This window comes from Paroedura picta, chromosome 7 (genome assembly GCF_049243985.1).
Source record: "Paroedura picta isolate Pp20150507F chromosome 7, Ppicta_v3.0, whole genome shotgun sequence".
Classification (NCBI taxonomy): domain Eukaryota; kingdom Metazoa; phylum Chordata; class Lepidosauria; order Squamata; family Gekkonidae; genus Paroedura; species Paroedura picta.
The window spans coordinates 5,095,708-5,123,110 of record NC_135375.1 but is presented as its reverse complement, the minus strand read 5'-3'; the positions used below and the strand labels follow the sequence as shown (position 1 = coordinate 5,123,110).

At 59.4% G+C, this 27,403-nt stretch overlaps 1 protein-coding gene across 5 annotated transcripts; it reads left to right on the top strand.

Moving 5' to 3' along the window:
- The first annotated feature begins 897 nt into the window (after positions 1-897).
- On the top strand, positions 898-26,954 carry ATOSB (atos homolog B). 5 transcript variants are annotated; one of them, XM_077346615.1, is made up of 11 exons: positions 921-1,055; positions 15,497-15,605; positions 18,866-18,997; positions 20,524-20,769; positions 21,094-22,192; positions 23,062-23,120; positions 23,262-23,367; positions 23,725-23,883; positions 24,159-24,227; positions 24,447-24,637; positions 25,612-26,954. In XM_077346615.1, the coding sequence occupies exons 5-11, from the start codon at positions 21,185-21,187 to the stop codon at positions 25,763-25,765; spliced, it is 1,746 nt and encodes a 581-aa protein (XP_077202730.1). In that variant the 5' UTR covers positions 921-1,055; positions 15,497-15,605; positions 18,866-18,997; positions 20,524-20,769; positions 21,094-21,184; the 3' UTR covers positions 25,766-26,954. The 5 variants fall into 5 exon arrangements, with proteins under 5 accessions (XP_077202729.1, XP_077202734.1, XP_077202730.1 ...); XM_077346614.1 differs by lacking the exon at positions 15,497-15,605 and having other exon boundaries at positions 898-1,055; XM_077346616.1 differs by lacking the exons at positions 921-1,055; positions 15,497-15,605 and adding an exon at positions 12,492-12,924.
- The last annotated feature ends 449 nt before the right edge of the window (positions 26,955-27,403 follow it).

Sequence of the window (27,403 nt, the reverse complement as noted above, 5' to 3'; positions counted from 1 at the left end):
TACGGGGTGGTTTGCCAGTACCTTCCCCAGTCGTTACCATTTACCCCCCAGCAAGCTGGTACTCATTTTACCGACCTCGGAGGGATGGAAGGCTGAGTCGACCTTGAGCTGGCTGCTGGGATTGAACTCCCAGTTTCATGGGCAGAGCTTTCAGACAGCATGCCTGCTGCCTTACCACTCTGCGCCACAAGAGGCTCTTAATAGGTAAAGGTATCCCCTGTGCAAGCACCAGGTCATGTCTGACCCTTGGGGTGACGCCCTCCAGCGTTTTCATGGCAGACTCAATACGGGGTGGTTTGCCAGTGCCTTCCCCAGTCATGACCGTTTACCCCCCAGCAAGCAAGCTGGGTGCTCATTTTACCGACCTCGGAAGGATGGAAGGCTGAGTCAACCTTGAGCCGGCTGCTGGGATTGATCTCCCAGCCTCATGGGCAGAGCCTCAGACTGCATTTCTGCTGCCTTACCAGATGGCCATAGCGCCCAATAAATGTTTAACACATTTTTACACTGCCCCCCCACCCCTTCCAGGCTCGGCGTCCTTCTGCTGGGTCTGCTCTCAGCCCCCGCCCCCCCCCCCCGCCGAGCGGCATCTGAGCATGCGCCCCATGTTCCCTCCTCCCACCCCCGAGACCGGGGCCACCGGAGGGCGCTGCCCGGCTTTGCCCTGCCCGTCTCCCGCGGGGATCCGCCTCCTGCAGCCCCGCGGCCCCGCCCCTCGCCCCTTCGCCCAATCCGGCGCCGGCCCCGCCTCCGAGCCCCGCCCCTCCGCGGTCATCACACACTTGCACGTGGAAGGGGCGGAGCCGCCCCGCCGCCCGCCGCCGAGCCATTGGCCGCTCAGGCGGGGACGTCAGCGGGGCTTGCGCGAGCGGCCAATGAGCAGGGGCGGGGGGCGGGGCCCCGCTGCCGCAACCCGGAAGCCGGCGGCCGAGAGCGAGGCCGAGCCTGAGCAGGACGGGACGGGGCAGGGCAAGCGGCCGTCCTCGCCGGGAGCGCGCACGCTCGCTCGTGCCCGAGGGTCCGTCCGGGCCCCTCTCCGCCGCGGAGCTCTACGGGTAAGCCCCCCGCCCCGCCCGGACTCGCCCTCCCCCCCCCCCGGGAGGGGAACACAATGGGGGGGGGCGGCAGAGAGACCTCAGGACCCTTTTCGCCCTTGGAGCCCGGGGGGGGGGCGGGGGCCTCATTGGCAGGGTCCGGGGGCGGATTCTGCTGCTGCTGCCGCCGCCGCAGGAGCCTCCTAGGATCCCGGGGCCGGGCCCTTCCTCCTCCCCGGCCTCCGAGGGACGCCTCGCTCCACCGCCTGCCTGCCTGCCTGCGCCCTTGGGGGGCGTGCTCGGGGCCTCCGCTGCAGCCTGCTTGCAGGCACCTTCTTCTTAGCAAGCTCCCACTGGGCTGGAGGCCACCGGAATAGGCTGGTCAGAACAACTCGAGCCGCCCGGACGGTTCCCCGGGCCCCGCATCTGAATCCGGGGGCTCCGGAGAGCATGGAGGGGAATGCCTGGGATGCAGAGGCTTACTGCCTCTGGCCATGGAGGTTCCATTTACTCAGGATGGCTGGTACACTGCGCAAGGCCTTCCTTCCTCCATGAATCTGTTTGTGCTCCTTTAAAGTCTTCTTTCATCCTACGAATTACCTTCCACCCTGGTAGTGAATTCTCTAACTTATGCCTAATTTCATTAACTTGTTTCCTAAACTGAAGTGCCTCCAAATCTTCAGCTTTTCTAAGCAAGAAAGGTGATGTAATCCCACAGTCATCTTAGTTGCTCTGTTCTGTACTTTTCCCAGCCCCCAATGTCCTTTGTGAGATATAGCAACCAGGACTGTACACAGTATCCCAGATGAGGCTGCATCATAGAGCTATACAAAGCCATCACAATGTAGCTCTATTATTTTTAGTTCCCCTCCTAATGACTCTTAGTGTGGAGTTTTTCCTCTCACACAGCCGATGCAATCTGAATCAGCGTTTCATTGAGCTTTCCACCACAACCCCAAGGTCCCTTTCCCTCTCTGCCAGCTCAGACCCTACCAACATGTGTGTAAAATCAGGATTTTGTCCTGCTGTGCATCACCTTGCCCTTCGTCTGCCCCGTTGTTGCCCAGTCGGCCCATTTAGAGAGATCTTTCTGGAATGCTTCACAATCACCCTTGGTGTCAGCATCCTGAACAAGATTCTAGTATCATCTACAGACCTGGCTGTTACACTGTTCACCTCCATTTCTAGATCTCTTATTTTATTTCCTGTATTTATATTTATCGACTGTCTTGCTCCCTGAGACTCCATGCTGAGCAGGGCATGTAAATCGACAGTGGTCCCCCTTAAAAGGTAGCTAATAAGCTGTGGGTTGGTTGATACGATCCATAATGTACTCGGACTGAAATCTGAATAATAAGTGTAGCATATTTGGCATGATGTAGAATGTAAATAGAATGAAGAAAAATGGCTTTGCTTTGTAGAAAACAAGGGAACAACAAGAGTGTGACACGTGCAACAAGCTGATAATGCATCCCGCACAGTGGGATAGTCCCTTTCCCTTTACAAAGCAACTTCCTGGACTATTCTGTTCCAGTGTGGGCCTATTACCTTTCTAGAACAGTTCAGGTTTACATAACTGGCACAATGACCAGCGCAGGGCCCTGAACTATAGCACCAGTCCCGAAAGGAGCAGTGGAGAATTCAGACATCTTGGCCTGGTACCGTTTGGATTGTCAACAGTTAGTAAAAACCAGCTCTGTTATTTTGCGATCCCTGGACCGGGAAGGTTCACTCTTTGCTTGCCTAACCAGAACTGCTGGACAGCCTGGGATTTCTGCAGAAATGGCTTGACTCCATGTTTGCACCTGCTAAAGAAATGAAGGACACTTCCATTTGAGGTGGTTTCGGAGCAGGAGAGATGGAGCAGGCCGTGGGGGCTGTGTGTGTCTGGGAAGGGTCGTCAAGTTGCAGGCAACGTCAGGAGACCCCGTGTTTGTCACTGTCTGCCTCTGTTTCATGGCCAGGACGGTCTTGGGGTGCCTCCCGTCCAAGTTCTAACCAGAGCCATCCCTGCTTAGCTTCCGAGATCTGACGAGATCAGGCTAGCTGGACTTGCCCAGGTCAGTAACCTTCAGGACCAGCTGGAGGCAAGATGTGACCCCATTGCAGGCCATTGGGGCAGGTCCCTCCATCTCCCGAGCTTTGGAATGTGGGCCCTGTTCCAGCTGGGACAGTTTAATCCTCCCCTTTGTGCCCTGTCCCTGTGAGGCTTCTGGGGGAAGTGATGCCTTCTGGGGGTATGGCGGAGGTATGGGGCACACCACTCTCCTTGCAGGGTGGCCAAGGGGCTGTGGCCACGCTCAGGATGGGTCCAGCGCAGAGGCTGTCCCTGCTTCCAGGGCAAGTGGGCAGCTGGTGCTGCTGCGATGGCCAGGCTCTGGGCACGGCCACAGTCATTCCTGGTGCCCCAGTTGTGGTGGAATGGGGCAGGCCTGAAGGGGGATGGCTGCTCAGGCTGCCTCATCTGCAGGGTATTCTTAGCCAAAGGGGGCGGTCTAAAAATAGTTCCTGCCAGCTCTGCCGGCCTCTCGGTGGGGTGAGTGAGGCCAGTGCTCTTGTGCCAGGCGAGAGGGGCGGTCATGTGGAGTCCCTCTGCCATCGGTGGGAAGCTGATGAAGGCAAATTAGCTTCTTTCCATCCTTGTGCTGCCCCAGATATTCTTGGGAGTGTGCCCGGCACATGAAGGAGGGCGTGGAGGACTAGGCCAGGCGCCTGATGTCCCCTCTGGGCTTGGTTGGGCAGCAGCTTCTGGGCAGGAGTTTCAAGGCCATCCTGGACCCAGCCTGGGGTGCTCTGAAGGTTGCAGTGCCTGCCCCCCCCCCCAGCTGCTCTTGGACTTCCCGCCAGAGAACCTCCTTTGGCACGGCTGGTCCCTTGATCAGAACTGAGTGGCTTCTTTGTGTTCCGGAGGGTCCTGTTCTGTTTGTGGCTTGTTCTTGCCAGCCTTTGCTTTCTTTGGGCCTGCAGATTCCCCTGAAAGGCTCGGCCTGGCAGCCCCCCTTGTGCCTGTGCAGTGGGGGGGGGGGTTGCTGGGGGCTGGCAACTCTGGCCTCTCCAGTGGGTAGCTCCACATTCTCTTCTGCCCAGGAAATGGCTTCAGAGGGGCTCCAGAGGGATTGGGGAGGCAGCCAAAGGTTTCCTGACCTGGATAGCTCGGGTTGGCCCCGCCTCAGCAGAACTCCCAAGCTGGGCAGGATGAGTCCTGATTGGTGGTTGGGTGGGAGGGTTGCTAGGCAGAGGCCGCCTCTGAGCATCTCTTGCCTTGAGAGGTCGCCGCCAATCGGCTGGGACTTGATGGCCAAAACTGGCAGCGCACTGGGGCCAAGGACTGGTGCCCCCTGCATGCTTCAGAGGCAGCTGCGACTGGAGCTGCGGCATCCTATGGGTGGCCAGGGTGCCGGCTCTTATCGGCTCCCTCCAGGGGGCTCAAGCATGACCGTGACCTCCTGGCAGCACGTATTTGGGTTCCCTCCTAGAGATGGGCTAGACGTGGATCGGGGGCTGGTCTTGGGAGCTGCCCTCCAGCCCCGCTTCCTACACCCACTGCAGCCTGGAGAAGACGCGTTCTGGCCCCCCTGCAGGGGTTTGTGGGCTCCCACCTGTTCTCGGGCCTTGTCCCAGCAAGTCCTCCCACCTGAGAATGGCCTCATGTCCCGCCTGGGCCAGGGCTTGCTTTGCTGGGTGAACAGACAACCTCCCCCCAGCTCCACTCCAGGCTTCCCTGGGGGGTTCTGTGCAGGGCCTCCTTGGTGCCGGGCTGGCTCCAAGGGAGAGGCAGAAGGACAGCAAGTGGAGGGTTTGCCCCAATGGTTTCTGACCCTGGACCGGCTGTTAAGGGCCCAAGTGTGGGTTGGCTGGGGGGGGGGGGAGGGGAGGCTGGGTAAGAAAGTCTCTGCTGCCTCCCGGAACGGCCACTGCCCTTCCCGTCTCCACCCCGAGAGCGAGGGGGTCAGCATGGAAGGTCACCACCCAGTTTGGGAGTGGGAGGCAGTGCTGGCTGGCAGGAGGGGGGTGGTCTGCCCCCTGCCCGAGAGCCACCAATTGCTGCCTGCTGGGCTGAGCCAAGGGGCTCTTCTGGAGGAATGCATTCCCAGGGCTGGCGGACAAAGCATCCGGCCAGAGGAGTGAAACAAAGGAGTGAGGAAGGGAGCCACTGAAGCATGTAATTGGGGGGGGGGTCACTATGGCAACTCCTGACAGCTGCTTCTGCCGGCCGGCCGGGCCAGGCGGGCTCAGAGGGAAGGGAGGAGGAGCGGCCTGGGATGGTGAAGGTGTCCTTTGCTGCCTCCTCCCTGGCCCAGCCCCTGAGCTCTGACTCTCCAGAGCCACAAAGGAGCAGGGGGGATCATGAGGCTAGAGGGGAGCTGGGCAGGCCCCTGTCCAAGGGGTTGCTCTTTGGGTGGCCCAGGGGCCTTAGGCTCATAGCATGGGGTCATCCAGGCTATCTCGACCCACCCCCTGCTCAGTGCAGGATCAGCCTCCAGCATGTATTTATTTATTTAATTTATATACACGAAACAGGGATGATGCAAATAACTCTGTTTGTAATGTTGTGATAACAGTAAACAGCATTGTGGAAGGGTAGGATACTGGAGAACATCAGTCCAGGCATCCAGAGGCCCAGTGGGTTGGGGGGGGGGTTGTAATGACTGTCAATGGAGGGAGGCTGGGGGGGGCAGTGGGAAGCGGTGGTTCAGACCGACCTCAACCAAAGGCCTGGCAGAGGAGCTCCCTTTTGCAGGCCCCCTGTTGGGCAAGAGGGCAGTGGTCCTGAGGGGGGGTGTTGCTGGCCCCCAAGGAACGTGGTTCACGCAGCCTGAGGCCTGGCTGTCGGTTCAGATGTGCCCTACAAGATGTGCCGATTTCTGACGTGGCACCAAGTGTGTCCGCCAGTCTCTGGAGGGGGCCAGGATTTAGGCCAGCGTCCCCTTTGGTATGCTGAGCCACGGTGGGCTCTGTAAGGAGAGGAGACGGGGCAAGACACGAGAGACGGGAATTGGGGCGCTGTGGGGGAGGGGGGAGCCGGAAGAGGAGCCAAAGGCAGCGCTAGCCTTTGTTTCCACCGCGGCAAAGGAGAGCTGTGGCCAGAGGGCAGCTGGGAGGCCTGAGGCCCGTTGAGGTGAGAAGTAGCGTGCTGGAGCCGAGGTGCTTCTCCGGACAGACGCTGTGCCTGGCTGGGGGCCCTGGAGCGGGGGGGGGGGGGGGCGGAGGACGGCGGCTGTCGAGGGATCCCGTGTCAGTCATGCATGGAATGCCGAACATTTGGGTTCTTCTTCCCCCGTGTCCTTATTTAGCATAAGAGCGTGGAATGGACTGTGGCTGCAGGCCTTGGGGGCTTGGCTCCCTTTGAGCCGCCCTGAGAAGCCCAGCCCTGTTCCTCAGCAGAGGAGGCGCTGGATGGAGGCCTTTCAGCAGAGGCTGCAGGGCGTCTGTGAACGTGGGGTGGGAAGGGAGGAGTCGGTGCTTGGCTCACGTGGCCCGCCTCATGTATGTGGCCAGACTAATGCTGGTGGCCCCGTTTGGGGCCAGGAAGGAACCTTCTTCCCCATCAGATGGTCCCAGGGATCCTTCCCCTGGGCTCCCTGGGAGAGTGGCGGGAAGGTGACTGGGAATAGCCTGCGTACTGCAGGAGGTTGGACTAAATGACTCTTGGGGGTTCTCCACGGCTGCATTTCTAGGTTGAATGACCTGGTGTACCTTTGTCGGCCATTATAAATCCCAGGAGGTGAACACCGGCTACCGCTGTCCACAGCCTTCCTGTCATCACAGTTCCCCTTTGAGTGTTGCACACATGCACAGTGTGGCATCAGGAAGCCGGCGTATTGGTAGGATGAAGAGCTTGGAAACCTGCTTAGAAACACGCTGGCACTCTAGACCAGGGGTAGTCAAACTGCGGCCCTCCAGATGTCCATTCCATGATACAATTCCCAGGAGCCCCTGCCAGCGTTTGCTGGGAATTGTAATCCATGGACATCTGGAGGGCCGCAGTTTGACTACCCCTGCTCTAGACTCTCAGGGTGCTGTGCAACATCTGATCTTTTCTGCTGTGGAGCCGAGCACCGAGCAGTTATGAATTTCCTGCATCCTGCAGGTGGCTGGACTAGATGACTTTGGAGATCCCTCCAAATTCTGTGATTGGGCCTGGTTGGGATTTCCTTTGGATCTGGAATGTAACTTCTAGTTTTCCAGCGTGGTTAAGAACAATGGATTTTAATCTGGCAAGCTGGGTCTGTTTCCCCGCTTCTCTTCCACATGCAGCCAGCTGGGTGACCTTGAGCCATTCACAGTCCTGAGAGAGCTGTTCTCACAGAGCAGTCCTGTCAGAGCACTCCCAGCCCCACCTACCTGGCCTGGTGCCTGCGGTGGAGAGAGGAAGGGAAGGCGATTGTGAGCTGCTTTGCAAAGTGGGGAATGAAAACCAACTCTTCTCCTCCTGCTTGGGTCAGGAGCCTGGCCCCTAGGACTGGAGAGGCTTCAGGGTGGGAACACAGGATTGGGTGCTCTCAGCACGGGGGGCCAGTCAGGACCCTGCCCAGAAAAGGAGAGCCCCTTGCCCGGAGAGCAAAGGAGCTTCTCTGCCCCTCGCTAATGCCGTGGTGATTGAGGGGGGGCAACTGCCAGGAATTACCCCCCAGCAGTTGCACAGCTCCTCCAGCTGGCTGGCTCTAGGCTGCCTGGGGAGTTTCATGGCTGAGTGAAAGGCCCTGGGGTTGTGTCTAGAGATGTATTGGGGGGGGGGCTGCCTTACAGCTGCCTTCTTTGCCAGCACCGTCTGCTTGGGTCTGCCAGGTTCCTTTCCCAACTGGGCTGCAGTGTGGTGCCAGGGACTGAATTTGGGGCCTTCTGCAGGGAGAATGTAGGCTGTGGAATAAGACCAGTCCTCTTAGAGCAGGGGTAGTCAAACTGCGGCCCTCCAGATGTCCATGGACTACAATTCCCATGAGCCCCCTGCCAGCATTCGCTGGTAGGGGCTTCTGGGAATTGTAGTCCATGGACATCTGGAGGGCTGCAGTTTGACTACCCCTGTGGGATGGGGGGCTGAGCACTTTATGTACCCTTCCGAGTGGGGTGGGAGCATAGATCAGGGTTCCTGGTGTGCTCGCAATTGTTCACAGTTTCTTGTGCTCATTGTGCCATGCAACCAAACATGGAATACGCTGGTGGGGTGAGCAGGAATTACTGCACATTCTTTGCCTTCACCCTTTTGCCCCGTGGCTGGCTGATGGTTTTCTGGCTACAGGGCCAGGAAGGTCGGGGGGGGGGGTGACACAAGTTGCTCTCTGAAGGACCCAAAAGCAGAGACAGCTGAGTCACCAAACTCTGGAATCCTAGAGTAGTCGGGAGGGGGCATCTAGTCCAACCCCCTGCTCAGTCCAGGATCAGCCCCACCTCTCAGGGTTTGGAGAAGCACTTCCCATCTTTGGGACACTGGTGGCGATGGGGCTTACTTGTTTCGGCCTCCTCTTTCTGCCCTTCGTTGTCGTGGTCTTGCACCGGCTCCGTTGTGAGCTTTTTCCTTCCTGTTTCTTTGCTTGGGTTGCGCAGTTTGTCGTTGTTTACTACAGCAGAAACGTCAGCTAAGCCCTGTGGAGGCAGAAGGAGAGACGGGTGCCTAGGCCAGTCTCTGCAACCTCGTATTGCCCACAGAGGCCAAATCAGATGCCCTTGGAAAGCCCACTCATTGGGCATGGGGCCCCAATGCTTCTGCTTGTTGTAGTTCAAAGATATGCTGCTTCTGAATGTGGAAGTCCCATTTAGCCAACATAGAATCATATAATAAACATAGGATAATAGCGTTGGAGGGGATCTCATGGGTCATCTAGTCCAACCCCCTGCACTATGCAGGACACTCACAACCCTATCGCTCATCCAGTGTCACCTGCCACCACCTTGAGCCTTCACAGAATCAGCCTCTCCGACAGATGGCTACCCAGCCTCTGTTTAACAATCTCCAAAGATGGAGAACCCACCACCTCCCGAGGAAGCCTGTTCCACTGAGAAACCGCGCTGACTGTCAGGAACTTCTTCTGGATGTTTAGATGGAAGTTCTTTTGAATTAATTCCGGGCCATTCCTCCATTGCAAGAGAGAACAACTCTGCTCGATCCTCTACATGGCAGCCTTTTAAATACTTGAAGATGATTATCAGATCCCCTCGTCTCCTCTCTAGGCTAAACAGACCAAGCTCCCCCAATGTCTTACGTCTTGGTCTCCAAACCCCTCTCCATCTTTGTTGCCCCCCTCTGAACATGTTCTAGTTTGTCAACATCCCTCTTCAACTGGGGTGCCCAAAACTGAACACGGGACTCCAACATGGTTCATAGCAGTTAGCTAACACCCTGTGGAAAGTTGCTCCTACCCCCCCCCCCCCCCGTTCCACAGTTCTTGATTTGAGAAATGCTGACGTAGCTCAGTTGCCTCAGTTCCCCTGCTCAGGTGCTGAGCTTGCTAGCTGCTTTGAACTGAACTTCTCGTCCTGTTTGGGCATTTGTGGTGTGGTGTGGTGTGGCTTGGCTTGGCTGGTGGTGAGGTGTTGTGGCCTACGGCATGTGGCATGGACCAGCCTGTCAGACTGGCCTGCATGGGCGTGTGCCAACCGGGCTGATCCTGCCCTGAGCGGGGGGGGGGGGGGGACTAGATGGCCTGGGTGGCCCCTTCCCTCTCCAGGGGTCCAGACCCCTTCCCCGGGTGGTGGGTGGTGAGGACGAAGTGGAGGGGCGGAGACTGCTGCAAGGTCTCCTTCCCGAGACAGAAGCCGGGTATGCGTTTTTCATTGTATTGATTTGCTAACAATGACCGAGGAAGGCGATGGGCATGAGGAGCCATTGCCTTGGGTGCCGGCCAGGCTGCGTCCGGATTTCCTGGGGCCGCGAGAAAGCGGAGCCCAGCAGCCGCCCGGTTCGTCTCTCGCAGCCGGCATCTGCACCCCTTGCGCTGCGCTGCGCTGCTTTGCTCGCCGGAGACGCGCGCAGGGAAGGGCTGGAGGGCGGGTCCGCAGGGCTGCCCTTGGGGCGGGGCGGGGCGGGGGGCTGTCTGGAGCTGCCTTCCGTCGCCCCCACGTCATGTAGCCCCCCCATCCCAGCACCCTTCTCGTCCCCCCCCCAAGCGCCCTGCCAGGTAGGCCAGCCCGAGTGGGGGTGGGGCGCCCGCGGGCGGCGGCGTGGCCGTCCTCGGCGGGGTCAGCCGGGGACGCGCCCTGGCCCCGCCCTCTCCGGGCCCTGTGCCGCCGCGGGGGCTGCCGGGAGGTGTAGTTCCGGTCCGGCTGGGGTCTCTCCTGCGCTGCTCGGGGCGCTCCGGCGGGAGACCCGCAGCCCCTCCCTCCCTCCCTCTCCCTTTCTCGCGGGGAGCATCCCTGGCCCCGCCCCCGCGGTGGGAGCGACTCGGCCGGAGGGGTGCTCCCGGGCGGGAGGTGGCCAGGGCAGCGCGGACTGCGTTCTGGGCCGAGCCGGCCTGTGCGGGGGGGGGGGGGGGCTGGGGCCGGGGCCTGGCGCCCGAGGGGGAGCGGGGGAGGGCGGCCCTCCAAGCCCCCGCAGATCGCCTCTGGTCTCGGGAAGGGAACCCGCCAAAAGGGAGGGCGGGGGGGGGGTGATTCGGAGCCGCAGAGATGGAGGCTCCGGCGGGAGGTCAGCAGAGGGCCCGCCCAACCTGCCAGGGCGGCTGTCGGCTTCGTCCTACACGCAGGGGCTGAACGTCCACTGGCAGGGAGGGCCACGCCCCCGGGCAGGCTGATGGGAGCCTACCCCCCTTGAGTGTGGCCATCTCAAAAACGGACATGAAAGGGGGCTGGGAGAAGTAGGGGAGAGAAGGGGGGAGCACCCAACAGCTGTGAAGCCAACCCCTGGCTCCTTGGGGCCTGGGAGGGGCCATGGGTGCTGGATCTGGCGCCTGCTCCACACTGTGTGGCCTGGGGTCGGGAGGGTCAGTCTGGTGGAGAGTTCCTACAAGGAAACTGCAAGTACAACGATATAGGCTAGATATCAGGAAAAGGTTTTTCACAGTCAGAGTAGTTCAGCAGTGGAATAGGCTGCCTAAGGAGGTGGTGAGCGCCCCCTCACTGGCAGTCTTCAAGCAAAGGTTGGATACACACTTTTCTTGGATGCTTTAGGATGCTTAGGGCTGATCCTGCGTTGAGCAGGGGGTTGGACTAGATGGCCTGTATGGCCCCTTCCAACTCTGATTCTGTGATTCCAGAGGTGGGGGGGTCAGGGGTCAGGCGTGCAGGGCCAGCATAGTGGAGGTGGCTGGAAGGGGAGGAAGTGGGGCCTGGCCCCGCTGGGGAGGGGGGATCCTGGACTGGCCCAAGCGGCTGGGCCCTTTCCTTTGGCTGGGGTGGGTGGGTGCCCTGGAGCCCCCATAGCCAGAGACCCCTGGGCCATGCATCTCTCATCTGGCTGCCCCCCAGGGAGGGTGGGAGGGCCCCCTGTTCGTTCTGCCCCAGCTGACCCTGCTGGGGAGGGGCTCCTGTCTGCAGCCCCCCCCTTCCCCCATCCCCCCTTATCTGGTTGCTTGGCTCTCCGGGCTGATTTACATACTGGGCTCCCATTGGCTGCCTGAGCAGCAGGGGAGGTGTGAGGGGGGTGGGGGCGTCATGGTGACCATTGGCTGAATGGGGGCCAACCCAGAGGTGAAGGGCAAAAAGGGACCCAGCCTCCGGTGAGTTTGGAGCAATGGACTGGCCAAGGCACCCCCCCCCCCCGCCTGCCTTTGTAGGTTTGCATTCTCTGGGAAGGAAGGAGGTGGGGGTATCATTGGACGCAGCTGCCAGAAGGTCACTTCAGACCCCCCCCTCCACCGAATCCTGGGGGCTTCGTCTTGCAAGAGGCCTGAGCTGAGTTTGCGAGCTGCGCAGCGGCAGGGGGGCTCATGACTCAGGGGCTGCCGCTGCCCTTCCCAGGGAGTGGGCAAGGAGGTGTCTCGGGGGCCCGTGGTGCTTGGTGTCCCCTGGACTGCCGTTTCTGCTTGGATTGCCTGCCGACACTGGATGGGCCCTGCCTCCCGAGGGGTCTCCAGAGGTGGTGCCTGCAGAGAACTGCTCCCGGGTTTCTGCAGAGCCACAGGGTTCTCTTGGATCCCCTGGCCAGGGAGGGGGAGGACCATGTGGCCCCCTGAGGCAGCCGTACCCGGAGGATGTGCAAGTTCCCTCTACCTCTGGCAGAAGTTGAATTCCGGGATGGGGGAGAACCCACGGGGGCTTGGTCCAGAGCCAGGAGCCCGGGGCTGGGGGATTTGGTGAGCTTCCCTTCCCTTGGAGGACCCTGCCTTGCAGCTCCAGAGTGCCAGGGGGGGGGGGGGTGCGTCTGCCTCGTCTCGGTTGTGCCGCTTGGAAGAGGGCCGTGGATTCAGGGCCCCGGAAGTGCTTGGCACCGAAATTTGGTTCTTTTCCCTTCCGCTCACCTGCTTCCTCCTCTGGGAACAGGGGCTTTGCTCTTTCTAATTGCTTTTTTTTTTTTTTTTTGATAATTCCATCAGCTGCAATGGCTCCCAGTGGAATTCCATATCAAGCTAAAGGTTTTGGTAATTCGCTTCAAGGCCATCTGTGGTCAGGGCTCAGTGTACCTGAGGGGCCACCTTTCTGCCCATGCCCCTCAAAGAGCTCTATGCTCTGCCATTGCCAACCGGCTGATGGTCCCTGCTCCTAAAGAAGGTCCATCTGGGCTCAACCAGGGCCGGAGCCTTCTCTGTCCTGGCCCCCACCTAGTGCAATGAGCTCCTGGAGGAGATAAGGGCCCCGACGGAGCTGAAACAGTTGTGCAGGGCCTGCAAAAGGGAGCTCTTCCGCCAGGCATTTGGCTGGGGCTGACCGGAATCTGCATCCCTGCTGGGCCCCTGAACCCCCCTCTGAGGAACCCATGGACCTGGACCGAACCATGGACCTCTTGATCATTCTCCTGGTAAACTCTTATCTGCTCTTGTTCTTGTTCTTACTGCTGTTGTACCGTATTATATTTTTCCTGATGTAGATGCAAGTTCAATGTATTGTTTACTTTCCATGGGAACTGCCCTGAGCCTCAGGGGAGGGCGGGATACAAATGTAATCCATGAATAAACGTCTCCACCTTTGCATTCAGGACCCTCCAGAGCGTGGGTTGGGGCCCAATGCCAGTATATCTGCCCTCCAAAGTAGCCCTTTTCTCCAGGGGAGCTGATCTGGATTCCAGGAGAGACCCCCCTGGAGGCTGGACTCTCTCTGCCTGGGCTGCCCCCAGCCTGGCCCCATGGCCCCTGCCCAGCCCTGCTCCTCTATGCTGTCTGCAGGCCTTCTGTGCTGCCCCCCCCCAACCCCCGGCTGCCCTTCATGCCTGGGAGTGTCCCCAGAGCCCTGGCTGGTGCTACGTTTCCTTCAGTCCCCCTTCTCTCTAAGGGTATACATGGCAATACAAGAGGCTGCTTTTAAATGGTTTTAATAATGGATATGCTTAATATTTTATTCTAAATAATAATAATATATGACTAGATTCTTTTACATTTGGGCGGCATACAAAAATAAAATAAATAATAATTATTGCTGTCCCCAAGCAGTGCTCTCCGCTCCCTCCCCCCGTCCTGCCACTTCCTGCTCTGGGGCCCCTCGTGACCCCTATGCATGGTGCTGGAGCCCTCTTTCCATTTGAGAGAGGCGAGCGGGACCCAGCGCCTGGCGCCAGCAATGGGCTTCCCTTGCCGGTGGGAGTGGGCCGCAGTGCGCCTCCCTTGCCCACGTAGAAGCCTGGCTTGGGCCTCTGTGTCCTTCTTCCGCCACGGGGCTTGTTCCTCGCACATAAAGGGCAGGCCCAGGCGGGTGGTGGGCTGGGCTGGTGTGAGTCTGGCTCACCTTGCCAGGAAGGGCAAGGGGCCATCTCTGGTGGGGAGTGGCAGCCGTGGGCCTGGGCCTGGGCCTGGGCCTGGGCATGGCTTGCTGTGGGACCGGCTGGCTGCCTCCACAGAGCACCTGGGCAGCCTGGCTTGGCCCGTGGAGGTGAGCAGCCAGACTGGCTCCTCCTCCTCTTCCTCTTCCTGGCTTGCTGCTGCATGGAGGCAGGGCGAGGGCCCCCCACCCCCCAGTTCTGCCGCCGCCGCCAGTGCTGCTGCTGCTGCTGCTGCCGCCACCGCTGCGGCTGCCTCTTTGTCTTCTGACAGAAGCCTCGCAGCCTTCTTGAGTCTGGTGCAGCGGCTGAGCAGGAACCTGCCTGCAGAAGAAGAGGAGGAGGAGGAGGAGGAGGAGGAGGACGGCGGGCTGCCTTCGGCTGCGCGGCCCAGCGGGCGAGTGGCGGAGCGGGGCCCCTGCAGCCGTGCACCTCCTCCGGTGAAGCCGGCTCGCTCCTTCCTTCCCTCCCTCCTGTTTGTGCTGGATGTCCCTGGAGGGAGGTGGGGGCCGGAGGGCATGGCGGTCCAGGGTCGCATCCTGCCAGGGACAAAGGCCGTCTGGCCCGGCCACTGGCTGGAAGCGCTGGGGGGGGGGGTCGTGGCTGAGTTTCTCTCGGGAGGTTTCTGCAGGCTGCTGGGCATTACCACTGGGCTAGTGGTGTGGGTCACAGCAGAGGTGGGGGGAGCGTGTGGAAGGAGACTCCTGATGAGGGGTGTAGTCCGAAATTTAGGCCGAGATGTTGACATTGGCAGGGTAGGGGAACTGATGCTGGGAGAATTGATGTTGGGGGGGGGGGTCTCCCCAGCCTGCCTGCCTGGCTGCCTGGAATTCCTCCTCCGAAGGATCCCAGCACCCCAGGGTCCCTCTTCCCACCAGCCAAGCACTTAGGCAGCCCGATTTGTGTGGAGTGTGTCAGCTGTGGCTTGTGGGGGGGGGATAGGGGCCCATGTTGTTTCAGTGGGGCGGGTTCTGGACAGCCTGTGCAGCTTGATCAGGGCCCTGCCTTTTCCCACTGGCGGGTGGGGAGTGATTGTAGGGGCTCCAGGAGCTGCTTATTCTCCCCCTGTGGGAACACTTCCTATGAAGGGGGGGCGGGGGGTCTGGGCCTTTCTCATGGAGGCTTTCATGCATTGTCTCACATCTGGCACTCTGCAGGAGCTCAGAAGCATGCCGCTCTGCTGTCTCTGGTGGAAGTGGGTGCGAAACATCACAGAGTGGGAGCGAAGGATGCCCTTTGCTATTTCTTTCAGCATGGCACTCTTTAAACTGGCCGTCTGCAAGAGGTAGCCGGACAGATCCTTCTCCTGGGTGCTTCAGGCTGATCCTGCACTGAGCAGGGGGTGGGACTAGATGGCCTTTGTGACCCCTTCCCACTCTAGGATTCTGTGAGTCTAGTACAGCAGTGGAATAGGCTGCCTAAGGAGGTGGGGAGCTCCCCCTCACTGGCCGTCTTCAAGCAGCAGCTGGACAGATCCTTCTCTTGGATGCTTGAGGCTGATCCTGCCCTGAGCAGGGGGTGGGACTAGATGGCCTTTGTGGTTCCTTCCCGCTCTAGGACTCTTATGAGTCTAGTTGAGCAGTGGGATTGGCTGCCTAAGGAGCCTCTTCTTCCTTTCCAGGTCAGTTTCCCTTGGACGTGCAGGTGGCCAACTCATACTGAATCCGGCCCCTGCCCCATCAGGGCGAATACAGCCTCCTCAGATAGGCTGCCGCTCTCCAGGGTCTCGGGTGAGTCCTTCCCCATCTCCTCCTGCCTGAGTGGCATACGCTGGAGTTCCCATGACTGGAACCTGATTCTTCCTTGTTTCCCTCTCTCCCGGACATGCTTGGGTTGCTGAAGCAGGCCGCCTGGCTTCTTGTGCCTCCTGAGCTGGTCCTTGGCCTGGCACATTCCGCTGCACTGAGGGGGCGCGGTGGAGGGAGGCCTCTGTGGGAGTTCCCCTGTGGAATGAGGACCCTGGGGCAGGGGCTGTGGCCACCAGGAGGGGCCTCTTGCCTGGAGCTGAATGGCCGCCTGCGTCTAGGGCAGGCCTCCTGCGATGATCCCTCCCAACTTGTTCTGCTCTGTGCGTGTGTGTGTGGGGGGGAGGGGTAGTTTTCTCCAGCTTTTTTGTGCAAAATATTTTATTTTATTTCAATTAATTTCCTGCCACTCCCTTGCGGCTTGTGGTGGGTCACAGTGTCTTAAAACCCCATTAAAAGACATAAAAGCACTCCCAACATGGCAGAAAAAGATAAGTAAAACCCCAGCTCTCACCCCCCCCCCACTACTAGCGGGGAGGAGAAGGAGGTCCCGACGATGTTTGCTTCAAGACCCTGGGGGGGGGGGCGGTAGATCTATCTTGCCAACCCTGGCCTCAACCCTATACGTGGCGGAAGAGCTCCGTTTTAGAGGCCCTGCGGAATGTTGAAAGATCCCGCAGCTCTCCCAGGAGCTCGTTCCACCCGGTCGGGGCCAGGACCGAAAAGGCCCTGGCCCTGGTCGAGGCCAGGCGTGCTTCCCTGCGCCAGGAACGACTAGCAGATTTTCACCCGCAGAGCGTAAGGCCCTGCAGGGGACATAGGGCGATAGGCGGTCCCTCAGGTATGTGGGTCCCAACACGCGTAAGCCCTTAAAGGTTAAAACCAGAACCTTGAATCGGATCCGGACAGCAATTGGCATTCTGTTGCCCTGGAGGATCAGACCAGAACCAGTGGGTTGAAATTAATTCAAAAGAACTTTTAGCTAAACATCCAGTAGAAGTTTCTGACAGTTCATATGGTTCCTCAGTGGAACAGGCTTCCTTGGGGGGTGCTGGGTACTCCTTTGGAAGTTTTAAGCAGAAGCTAGGTAGTCATCAGACTGATATGCTGATTTTGTAAACTTAGGCAGATGGTGAGTGGGCAGGAAGGGATGTGCCAGTGTTCGTCTCTTGTGGTCCTTCCTTCCAGACCCAAGCCACTGCTGATCACCACTGCTGGATGGGAGGTGGATTCCCTCCAGGCCAGGCTGGATTCTGGAGATTTTTGGTGGAGGGATCACTTGGGCATGAAATTGGGGTCACTGTGGGAGGGAAGGTAGTTGTGAATTCTTGCATTAGAATCATAGAATCATAGAGTTGGAAGGGGCCATACAGGCCATCTAGTCCAACCCCCTGCTCAACGTAGGATCAGCCCTAAGCATCCTAAAGCATCCAAGAAAAGTGTGCATCCAAACTTTGCTTGAAGACTGCCAGTAAGGGGGAGCTCACCACCTCCTTAGGCAGAACTACTCTGACTGTGAACATTTTTTTCCTGATATCTAGCCTATATCGTTGTACTTGAAGTTTAAACCCATTACTGCGTGTCCTCTCCTCTGCAGCCAGCAGAAACAGCATCCTGCCCTCCTCCAAGTGACAACCTTTCAAATACTTAAAGAGGGCTATCATGTCCCCTCTCAACCTCCTTTTCTCCAGGCTGAATATTCCCAAGTCCCTCAACCTATCTTCATAGGGCTTGGTCCCTTGGCCCCAGATCATCCTCGTCGCTCTCCTCTGTACCCTTTCAATTTTATCTACGTCCTTCTTGAAGTGAGGCCTCCAGAACTGCACACAGTACTCCAGGTGTGGTCTGACCAGTGTCGTATACAATGGGACTATGACATCTTGTGATTTTGATGTGATGCCCCTGTTGATACAACCCAAAATGGCATTTGCCTTTTTTACCGCTGCATCACGCATTGCACAGGGGGTTGGACTAGATGGCCTTGGAGGCCTCATCTGACTTTATGACTGTATGATAATTTGCCAGCTGTTTGGAAGCAGTGTCTGGATGGCTGAGGCAGAGTTACCTGAATCTCAACCCCTTCAAGACAGAGTTCCTGTGGTTGGGTAGGAAGGGGCAGAATCAGGAAGCACACCTCCCCTCCCTGGATGGGGTGCAGCTTACGGCTGTACCTGTGGCCAGGAATTTGGGAGTGATCTTGATGCCTCCCTGTCTGAGGAGACCCAGATCACAAGGGTAGCCCAGGTTGCCTTTTTCCATCTGCGCCAGGCCAGGTTACTACTGCCCTACCTGTCCCCGGAGGATTTGGCCACAGTGATCCATGCAACGGTCACTTCCAGCTTAGGCTTCTGTAACTCGCTCTACGCGGGCCTTCCCCTGACTCTGACCCAGAAATTGGAGGTGGTACAAGGCGCTAGATCATCTTGGGGGCTCATGTCCAGCCTATGCTGAGGCAGCTGCATTGGTTGTCAATTCCATTCCAGATCAGGTTCAAGGTTTTGATTCTTACCTTTAAGGCCATCCGCGGGCTGGGCCCTGCATATCTGAAGGATTGCTTGTCTCCTTATGCTCTCCACTCTGCAAGGATGAGTTTGCTGGAGGTCCCCGGCCAGGGCGTTTTCAGTCTTGGCCCCAGCCTGGTGGAATGAGCTCCCTGAGGACCCGGACAGGACCTGTAAGACGGAGCTCTTCCACCAGGCCTTTGGCTGAGGCTGGGCCAGGAAGATCCGGCCCCTCCTTGCCTGGGCCCTGTAGAGGCATGGCCCTCGGTCAGCTGGGCATGGGCACCTCTCCTGAGGACGATGGTGGACTACTGGGGCCCAGTGGGGTCTGATGTTATGGGCTGTGGACAGGGTTGGGGCAGGGAAACAGCCCTTTGATTCCCCCATGGAGGGTATTGTTGTTGCTGTTTTTATGGAGCTTTATTGATGTCAACCGCCACAGGCTGGCTGGGCTTAAGAGTAGCGGTCAATAAATCCAAATATAAAGAAATAAATGCTATGATTTTAGAGACTTTTTATTTTAAGCAGAGCTGGGCTTCCAACAGATGTCTGGGTCAATTAATATTATGGAATGTATATGGAGGGGGGTCTGGAAATAGAAATTCGTATTCTTATTGTTTCTATGATAATGGGAGCGGAGCCCAGAGCCCCCTGGGGAGGAGACGGGCGTTGGGGCTGGCTCCAGGAGGGCTCTCCGGACATGGCCCTGCTCCTCTCCCAGCTAACGCCCTGCCCTCTTCTCAGCCCTTTGTCCAGGTGCCGGAGGTCAGACTGTGCTGCCAGGACTGTAGGCTGGTGGGCGTTCTGCCTGCCCAGGCATGCCATGGGGGGAGAGCCTCTCTGCTGCCCCTTGGAGTGAGAGGGGCTGTGGAACCGGTGAGTGGGAGTGGCTGAGGGGCTGCAGCAGCGGCACGAGACCCACCCATGGGGGTGGGGCAGGCCAGCAGGTGCCCTGGGTCTGGCCCAGTGGATGCTCTCTCTGGCGGGGAGGGGGGGGCAGCCTCTGCACTGGCTTCATTTCTCTGGGTTTTAAATGCCAGGATCACCTTAGAGACCCAGCCAGATTTCTGGGGTAGGAACTCTCAAGAGCTCCCCTAGTTGGACTTCTGCTCTGAAACTGCTGTTTTGGTTTCTTATTTGCTCCTGGGTTCAAGTCCAGCTGCTCTGCTGCAGGCACAGAATATCAGACCCTGCAAGCATAGGTCGCGCCTTGCGTTTCTTGAGGCATAAATTCTGTTAGGAATGGCTTGATTTGAAAGCTGTGACTATTGAAATAATAATTTAGAGTCTCACTTGCGTATCAGGTGATATCAGCTTGACACAACAGAGCTGTCTCGGGGGAGTACTTTGCATATTGTCTCCCATCTGTCTGTCTGTCCGTCCGCCTGATCTGCTGGGTGGGCTAGGGAAGAAAGCCAGCTTTTCCTTCCACTGGGAGGAAAGGAGCACCGTTCTCTTGCTTAACCCAAGCCCGGCAGAAATGCCTCCTGCCTGAGATGACAGAAATAATTTGGCCACAGTCTTAGCATTGCAATTCAGCATTTCGACAGGGAGCAGGAATTGGCTAATGCAAGCATCACAGAATTGCTGGGCTTGCAAGACCTCTGAAGAGGCAAGGACGGCTGACTTGCTGTGTGTGTCTATGTCTGTCTTCCTGGGCAGGGTCAGCATGGGAGGAAAAAAGGAACCTGTTCCCGGTGTAGTGTTATTATTATCGTATCTGTTACCTGCTCTTTCTCCTCAGACTCAGTATTAATATCCTACTAATACAGGTTACTCTAAGTTACTCTTTATAGAACCAAAACACAAGAGTCCCGGAGCTCCTTCCAGGCCCACGCCATTTGTGGCAAGGGAGGATCTTGAGTCCTGGCAGCGACTCCCGCGAGCCCCTCCCCGGCCCCACGTTCTGAGCGTCTGCTGGGTGCTCCTGGCTCTTTCCTCTTGCTCCAGACAGGCAAACCCAGCTCCCCGCCTTGAGCTTTCTGTAGACCCAGCTTTGGCCAGGGCACCTTTAAGACGACCCCATTTTATTCAGGCTGCAAGCTTTTGTGGGCACGCCCCTTTGCCCGTCTTCAAGGTGCCCCTGCTGGACTCCAACTTGGTTCTGCTGCTTCAGACCAACATGGCCGCCCACCCGAATCGATCTTCACAGATTTTATTGGTTTATTCTTCCTGGAGAGCGGCTGCCGGTCTGAGCAGGCTATGCTGATGGGGGTGAAACGATGGGCTGACTGCCCAGGTGTGTCCAAGATGGAAGCCTGGGGGTGGGACGGAAGAGACAGGAGGAGAGGCCCTCCATGGCAGAGGGCCTGGCCTCGCAGTGAAGGGCTCGTGGCGGTGGGCGGCCCAGGCCCTGCTCCTGCATTCACAGGGGCTTGTCTTTGCTGTCTGTCTCTCTCCAGCACCACTGAGCCGCCTTGCCAGCCAACAAGGACTTGGAGGAGGAAGAAGAGGAGGAGGAGGAGGAGGAGGCCACCTGGAAGCAGAGCTCCAGTCGTAGCCCGGGATGGTGGGAGCCATTCCCCGGCAGCCGCGCCGCTTCTGGGGAGTGCCGAGGTGGCTGGTGTGGCCAGTGAGCTCCGCCAGAAGTCACCTGCTGCTGGGCGAGGAGGGCAGGACCGCTGGCCGAGGGGATTGGGGGCAGAGGGGTAGGTATGCAGGAGCAGATGGCTCCCGGCATGAGACTTTCTACCTGGGCCCGTTTGTGTCTCTGGAAGATGCCAAATTGGGGGGTGGAGCGGTTTGGTCTGACACATTGCAAGCTGCTAGCGGAAAGGGAGGGGTCAGGTTCAAAAGCCGCCCCTCAGCAATGGTGCTACCTCATAAGCCAGGCTGGACGGTCCAGACCCTGCCCGGAGGGAGGGGGCCAGTCTTGGGCAGGGGAGGGGGGACATGAGTTTGTACTCTGTGTGTGTGTATGTGTGTGTCTGTGAGGGTAAGAGGGTTTGACTGCCCCATTCGTCCTCTCGTAGATGCGGCCACACGGCGGGCTCCGTAGCAGGGGGCTCATCTGGACTTCCTAATCCCGTGGCACTTTAGCCCCTGCCCTCTCTGCCGCGCCTCATGCGGCACATCAATGCCGAGGCTGGCCTCCCCCAGGAGTGCAGTGCAGATGCCAGCCAGGAGGAGGAGGAAGAGGAGGAAGAAGAGGAGGGCCCCCGCCCCTGGGGTCGGCACCAGGGGGTCCTGATGGGCCACAGCCCCCCAGAGCTGACCTGCCAGAAGGTCTACCAGGTCTCCATCTTCTCCCAGCTGGCCGGCTGCTCCCACCCCCCGGAGCAGAGAGCCCCTGGCCGGCAGCCCATCAAGCGGGCCTGTCCGGAGCCCCAGAGGAGGGTGCCGGAGGGCGACTGGGATGCCAAGCGAGGCTGCTGGGAGGGGGACGATGCCATCGAGGACGGCCTGGTGGTGGACGAGCTGTCCCTTGGGGGTGCAGCTCAGCACTTCTCCCACAGTGGCCTGCGGGTGGTCGAGCACCGCCGGGAGGGAAGCCCCAGCCGCAGCGCTGCCAAGGAGGCCAGCTGGGCAAGAGCTAAAGGGGGTGCCCCTCAGGCACCCCCACCGCACACACCTTGCAGCACTTTGCACACAACGGACTGTGCCCCTGCCTTGCCAGGGGATCGCCCTGTGAATTCTGGCCCCACCAGGAGGCAGGAGGAGAATGGGGGCCAGCAGGTGGAGAGGCCTGGCAGCCCCAAGCTCCTATCGGACCCTGATTTGCACAAGCTTGCGCCTCACGCCACGCTGGGCGAACCCCCCGTGGCTGGTGGGCACGTGGCGGAACCTGGCACTCCTCCAGCGGCCCCGGGCTTTGACCCCAGGGAGCCTGGATCCTCTGAGAAGACGCCCTGCTCGAGCACCTGGCTGGCAGGGGGCGGTGCCGGGGGCTGTCCGGCCAAGCGGAAGCTGCTGCCCTCGGCAGAGGGGACAACGGACACCGGCTCGGAGGATGAGGGCCTGTCCCCGGCGCGGAAGAAGCGGTCCCTGCGGAGCCCGGCGGTCCCTGCCTCCTGCCGCAGCACCGATGCCAAGGGCGCCCCCTTCTGGAACCACTTGCTCCCTGCAGCCAAGGTGAGTGTTTGGTGTGCTGGGTGCGGCACAGGGGCTGCAGGGCGGCCAGCGGGGCAGTCTTCTGGACGGGGCTGTGGGGTCGGAGGGGCTCAGCAACCAAAGCTGCTCTTGGGGCATAATTTTAGGAGGGTGCTTGTGTGAGTCTGCCGAGGGTTTCTGTGGCCTTTCTTCTCCTGTTCTGTGGCTGGGTGGCTCTCTGGGCCAGTCCTCCTGGTGATGAGGAATTCACAACCTTCCTCCTGGCACACTGGAGAACGTTGTCACAGATTGCAGGCACATGTCCCCTCCCTAAGTGCCCCCTGGCCTGTTGCACTGGATGAAGCTGGGGACCTAGGGGGGTGCCAAGCATTTGCACCATGTGACCAGAGGCAACAAGATGCCACTCTGCGCACGCCTGGAGGCTGAGAGTTGGTGGAGTTAGATGGACCTGGATGACTTGGGTCTTCGGTGTGCTGAGGGAGAGCTCCCCGTCCTCGAGGGCCCAAGGAGGTTGCAGCCCTTGCCCTGCTTTCTAGAAAGGCCCAGCGGCTCTTCAGCCAGCCAGCCAGGCAGGGACGGGGGGAGGGAGGGAAGGAGGGAGCGTCTGGCCCCCACCTCAGAAGGCCTCCGACCAGGGTATTGCCGTGTCCTGCCTCTTGGCTGCTTTCTGGACGGGCCTACCTGGCTGGGCCGATCTAGAGTTGTCTGGAGCCTCTTCCAGGCAGGACTGTGGGTCCGCTGGCGGCCCCGCCGTGTCCATGGGGCTTCCTCTATGGGGGTGGGGGTTGAATGCTGCCAGGGAGAGTGCCCGGTGGCGGCGGCAGGGGTCTTGCTCTCTGGGCTCCTTCCTCATGCCCCGGCTCCTGCTATGTCTCTCCCCCGACGCGCAGGGCTCCACCAACAGCACTGCCGTGGGCCGTCACCTGAAGACCGGCTTGCGTCTTGCACAGTGAGTCTCCTCTCTGCTGCCCCTGTTGACCCTCTGGGGCCCGGGAGAGCTGTTGGGGGGGGGCCAGCAGCACAGCCTCAAAGCGAGCCCTGGCAGCTTTGGGCCAGTTATCGGGGCTGACCGCCGGATGCCGCCCCACAGGCGATCTCTCCGCAGTGGCTTCCGCAGGAGTCCCACGGGTAGCCGGTCCCCCCCTGGGCCGTGGGCCACAACCTCCACCAGCCGGGCCCTTCTGGGGAACTTTGAGGTAACTGCAGGGCTCCCTGCCTGGGGAGTTCCTGGGGGTGGGCTGGGAGGCCGCCTTCCCTGACGGGCTGTCCCAATGGGCATCTTGGACTGGCTGGCCAACTGCCTCCCTCCTCCAGGTGGGGTGAGCTCTGCTCTCCTCCTGTCCCCTAGGCCCCTCTCCTCTACTGGCCAAGAGCTTTGGAGCTTTCCTTGGGCCCGCTGAGTCGAAATGGGAGCATCTGGGGGGTTTCCCAGATTGGACTGGCTTCGTCAGCTGGGCTCCAGAGGAGAGCTGCCAGTTTGCTGTCCCATGGGACTGTCCTCTGTTGGAGGGCCAGGAGCTACACAATTCCCTTTGGCTCTCCCCCCCCCCCAGGAGTCCATGCTGAAGGGGCGCTTCCCACCGTCGGGTCGGATCGAGGGCTTCACGGCGGAGATCGGGGCAAGTGGGTCATACTGCCCTCAGCACGTCACTCTGCCGGTGGCCGTCACCTATTTTGACATCCTGGAGCACAGCGCCCCCTCACCCTTCCTGGTGGGTGGCACCCCGTCCTTGGCTGGGAGCTGGGAGGGAGCTGGGCTGAGCCCTGGGGAGGCCCTGCAGAGCCTTGGCCTGGGGAGGAGGGCAGGGTCAGTCATCAGGGCATGGCAGACTGGGCAGGGGACAGAGAACACCATGGATGGCAGCTGGCCCAAGTGGCAAAGGGGGTGTTTCGGGGGGGGGTCTTCCCCCACCCCCACCCCCACCCGGAGTTATGTCCTGTGGCTGCCGTTCTCAGCGCTCTTCACCTCTCTGTGTTTCTACCCTAGGGAGTCATTGATTTGGATGCCTTGGGAAAGAAGGGCTATAGCATCCCCAAAACAGGCACGATCCAAGTGGTAAGTTGGGGCAGGGGTGGAGGGAAGCAAGAGAGGGTCTGCGTGCTCCACCTGGTGCTCTCCCTGCTGCTGCTGCTGCTGCTGGGGGCTTGGACCTGGCTCTTCCTCGAGGGGAAAGGCGACGGCTGCCTTGAGCAGGGTCCTGGGAGGGGGGGGGGCGCCTGGCTGTGCTGCCCTCGGAGTCCTTGGGTGGTGCTTGACCCGTTCCCTGCCCGGCAGACCTTATTCAACCCCAACAAGACCGTGGTGAAGATGTTCCTCGTGACCTACGACTTCCACGACATGCCCGCCAGCCACGTCACCTTCTTGCGCCATCGCATCTTCCTGGTGCCCGTTGGGGAGGAGCACGGGGCCAGCCCAGCCCTTGGCGGACTGCCCCGGCGGGTGCTCTGCTACCTGATGCACCTGAGGTGAGCCTGCTGCCTGCCTTCCAATGCAAGACCCCACCCCCACCCCCTTGGGAGCGTGCCGCTGTCAGGCATCGAGCTGAGCCCAGCCAGTGGAGTCCGTGACAAAGACACACCCGAGATCCAGCAGCTGGTTGCAAATCCAAAGAAGAAGTCCACAGAGCAGCTAAAGCGAGCCAAGATCTCCTAAGCAAAGATCTTGCCAGTAACAAAGGACAACGCAGGGTTCTCTCGATAAGGGAGGGGCACAAAGGCATTTAGGCGGGAGAGCAAAGGGCACCAAAGGGGCCTAGGTTCACAGGATGCCAGATGGCCAGAGTTTAATCTCTACGGCTATGTTTCTGTTGAGTCCATGCTGTCTATGCAAGGCCGTGGGGAGGGAGTGATAAAGCGAAAGGCAGAAGATGCCCCGCTGAGAAACTGAGGGAGTCTTGGAGCCTGAAGACAGATTTACCCTTTTACAACCGTTGGCCTTGCCAGGCTTCAGGAAACGAAACTAAACAGGCAGGAACTGGGGTCCATGACAACAGCATTGGCTATCCGCCTGCCCGCCCGCCCGCAAGAGCTGTCCAGAACCCAGGGCCTGAGATGAAATCCAAGGAGGATGGATGGATTTCCTGACCGTTGGGGGCTTCCTCAGGCAGTGGTGCGCTCCCCTTTTCTGGAGGTTCTTCAGTAGAGGCTCCACAGCTGTTGGACAGCCACACTGAGTCTGTGGATGTTGGCAGACGTGAGAGAGACAGCAGGAAGGGAGGGGCCAGTGCTTCACTCTCATGGCCTGCACAGGTTGATGCCAGTGGCCACTTTTGGAGGCACAGCAGACTGTCCCAAGCCTCTGGGCAGTTTCCGCCTTCCTCTGGGCACAGAGCACGGGTCCCGGGGGGAGGGAGGGCTAAGTTTTTGTGTGTGGTGCTCAGTGGCCCTTACCCTCGGAGTGGGCGGCCTGCAACTCCTCACAGCCCGGCCTCTCTTTGCAGGTTCCACAGCTCCAAGTCTGGGAAGATTTACCTGCACGACGACATCCGTCTGTTGTTCTCACGCAAGTCGATTGAGATTGATTCGGGGATCCCGTATGAACTTAAGTCCTTCACGGAGCTGCCACGCAACCCTTGCTACTCGCCCCGAACCTGAGAGCAGCGTTGCCCGGAGCGGAGCGGAGCGATCCCTGCGGGACACGGCAGAGGCCGGACTCGGGCCGAGGAGCCCAGCGGGGGCAGGAGAGCTTGCCGTGGACCAAGCAGCATCCTCAGTATTTATTGTCATGGCAGGGCTGAAGAGAGGCCTTTGCCACGTCTGGATTACAAACACAGTTATCAGAGTGCTCATTCTGGTCCCCTGAGCAGCCTTAGTGGAGTTCAAAAGTGTGGGGGAGAAATGGGGGGTGGGGTACAGGCTTGCATTGAGGGAAGGACTTGGGTGCCACAGAGGGTATCTCAAGGGGGGGGGGCATAACTGCAGGGCCAGCAGAGGGACTCTCCATGTGACCTTTGCATTGGGGGTGGGGGAGGGCAGGATGGCCTCCTGCTCCTCCAAGGTCTACTTTGGTGTGGAGGGAGTCTATTCTTTTTGGGTGTCATCTCCCCTCAGACAGCAGGAGCTCTTGCAGAGTGGGGTGGTCCCTGGCCTGGCAAGCTGGGGACCTGGCAGCCTCTTACAAACTTGTTGGGGTTTTTTTGGAATGGGGACAGAAGAAAATCCCTGGCATACATCCAAGAGTGAACAGGTGTGTATGAAGGAGGGCTGTGACTTTACTCTGGGCCCTTGGGGGTAGGGCATGCTGTTGCCTTTTTCCTCTCAGCCCCGCTGCCCCCTCCTTGGCCCTGCTGCCCCAAGGTCCTGCCCTGGGGAGGCCCGTGTGGTCCGCCTGCTGCCTGCTTCACTTCACCCTCCGGATTCCCTCCTTGTGCTGGGACCCAGAGGGGGTTGAGGGATGTTTGGAGGGCAGGGGCCAGGCCTGAGGAGAGAAATGGTGCCAAACTGGGGCGGGGTGGGGTGGGGGGAGGTGAGCCAAACCTGCTTTGGAGTTCCTGCCCAGAGAGGGATCCCCACCCAGAGGCGATTTGGGGGTGCTGTTGAAGAAAAGAGTGGCCCAGTGGGGATGGGGGTCCTGGAGGGAAGGCTGTGGCTAGAGAGGAGGGAGGCCAGAACAGCCACCGTTTCTGCATGCCTTCCGAGTGGTGTGTGGCCTCCAGTGCTGCAGCTGGCAAGGGTTGGGGTTACTTGAAGGTATATAGATCTCCTCTCTCTTTCTCAAAGGGGTGGAATCGTCTCCTTCCTTTCTGAAAAAAGCAAATTCTATAAATGTGTGTTTGAAAACAAACCCTGGTCTCCTGTGCTTCTCGGATCTTCTGATTCCAGCTAGATTCAGTTTTGATTTGCCTAGGTGTGCTTGATTTGCAATGGGGTGTGCTTGGGGGGGGGCAGGGGTTATGCCCTGGGGTTATTAGCTGCCCTGGGCTGTGCAGGTGCCTTCACCAGCTGCTGGGTTCCTCTTGGGGAGACCTGAAACCTGGGCTGGTGCCGTTCTCAGGTGACTTTTGCTCTCCCTTCAAAAGCGCTGGGCTGCACTCTCTCACGGGCCTCTCTGGTCTGCCCTGCAGTTCCTAGAGCTCTCCGGCCTCACTGATCTCCCCCCTCCCTCGATGAAAGCGGCCCCTCGAGAAGTGGGCTGAACTGAATAAAATGAAGCTCAATGGGGACAAAGGTAAAGTTCTGCATTTAAGTAGGAAAAACCAAATACACCAATATAGGATGGGGGAGACTTGTCTT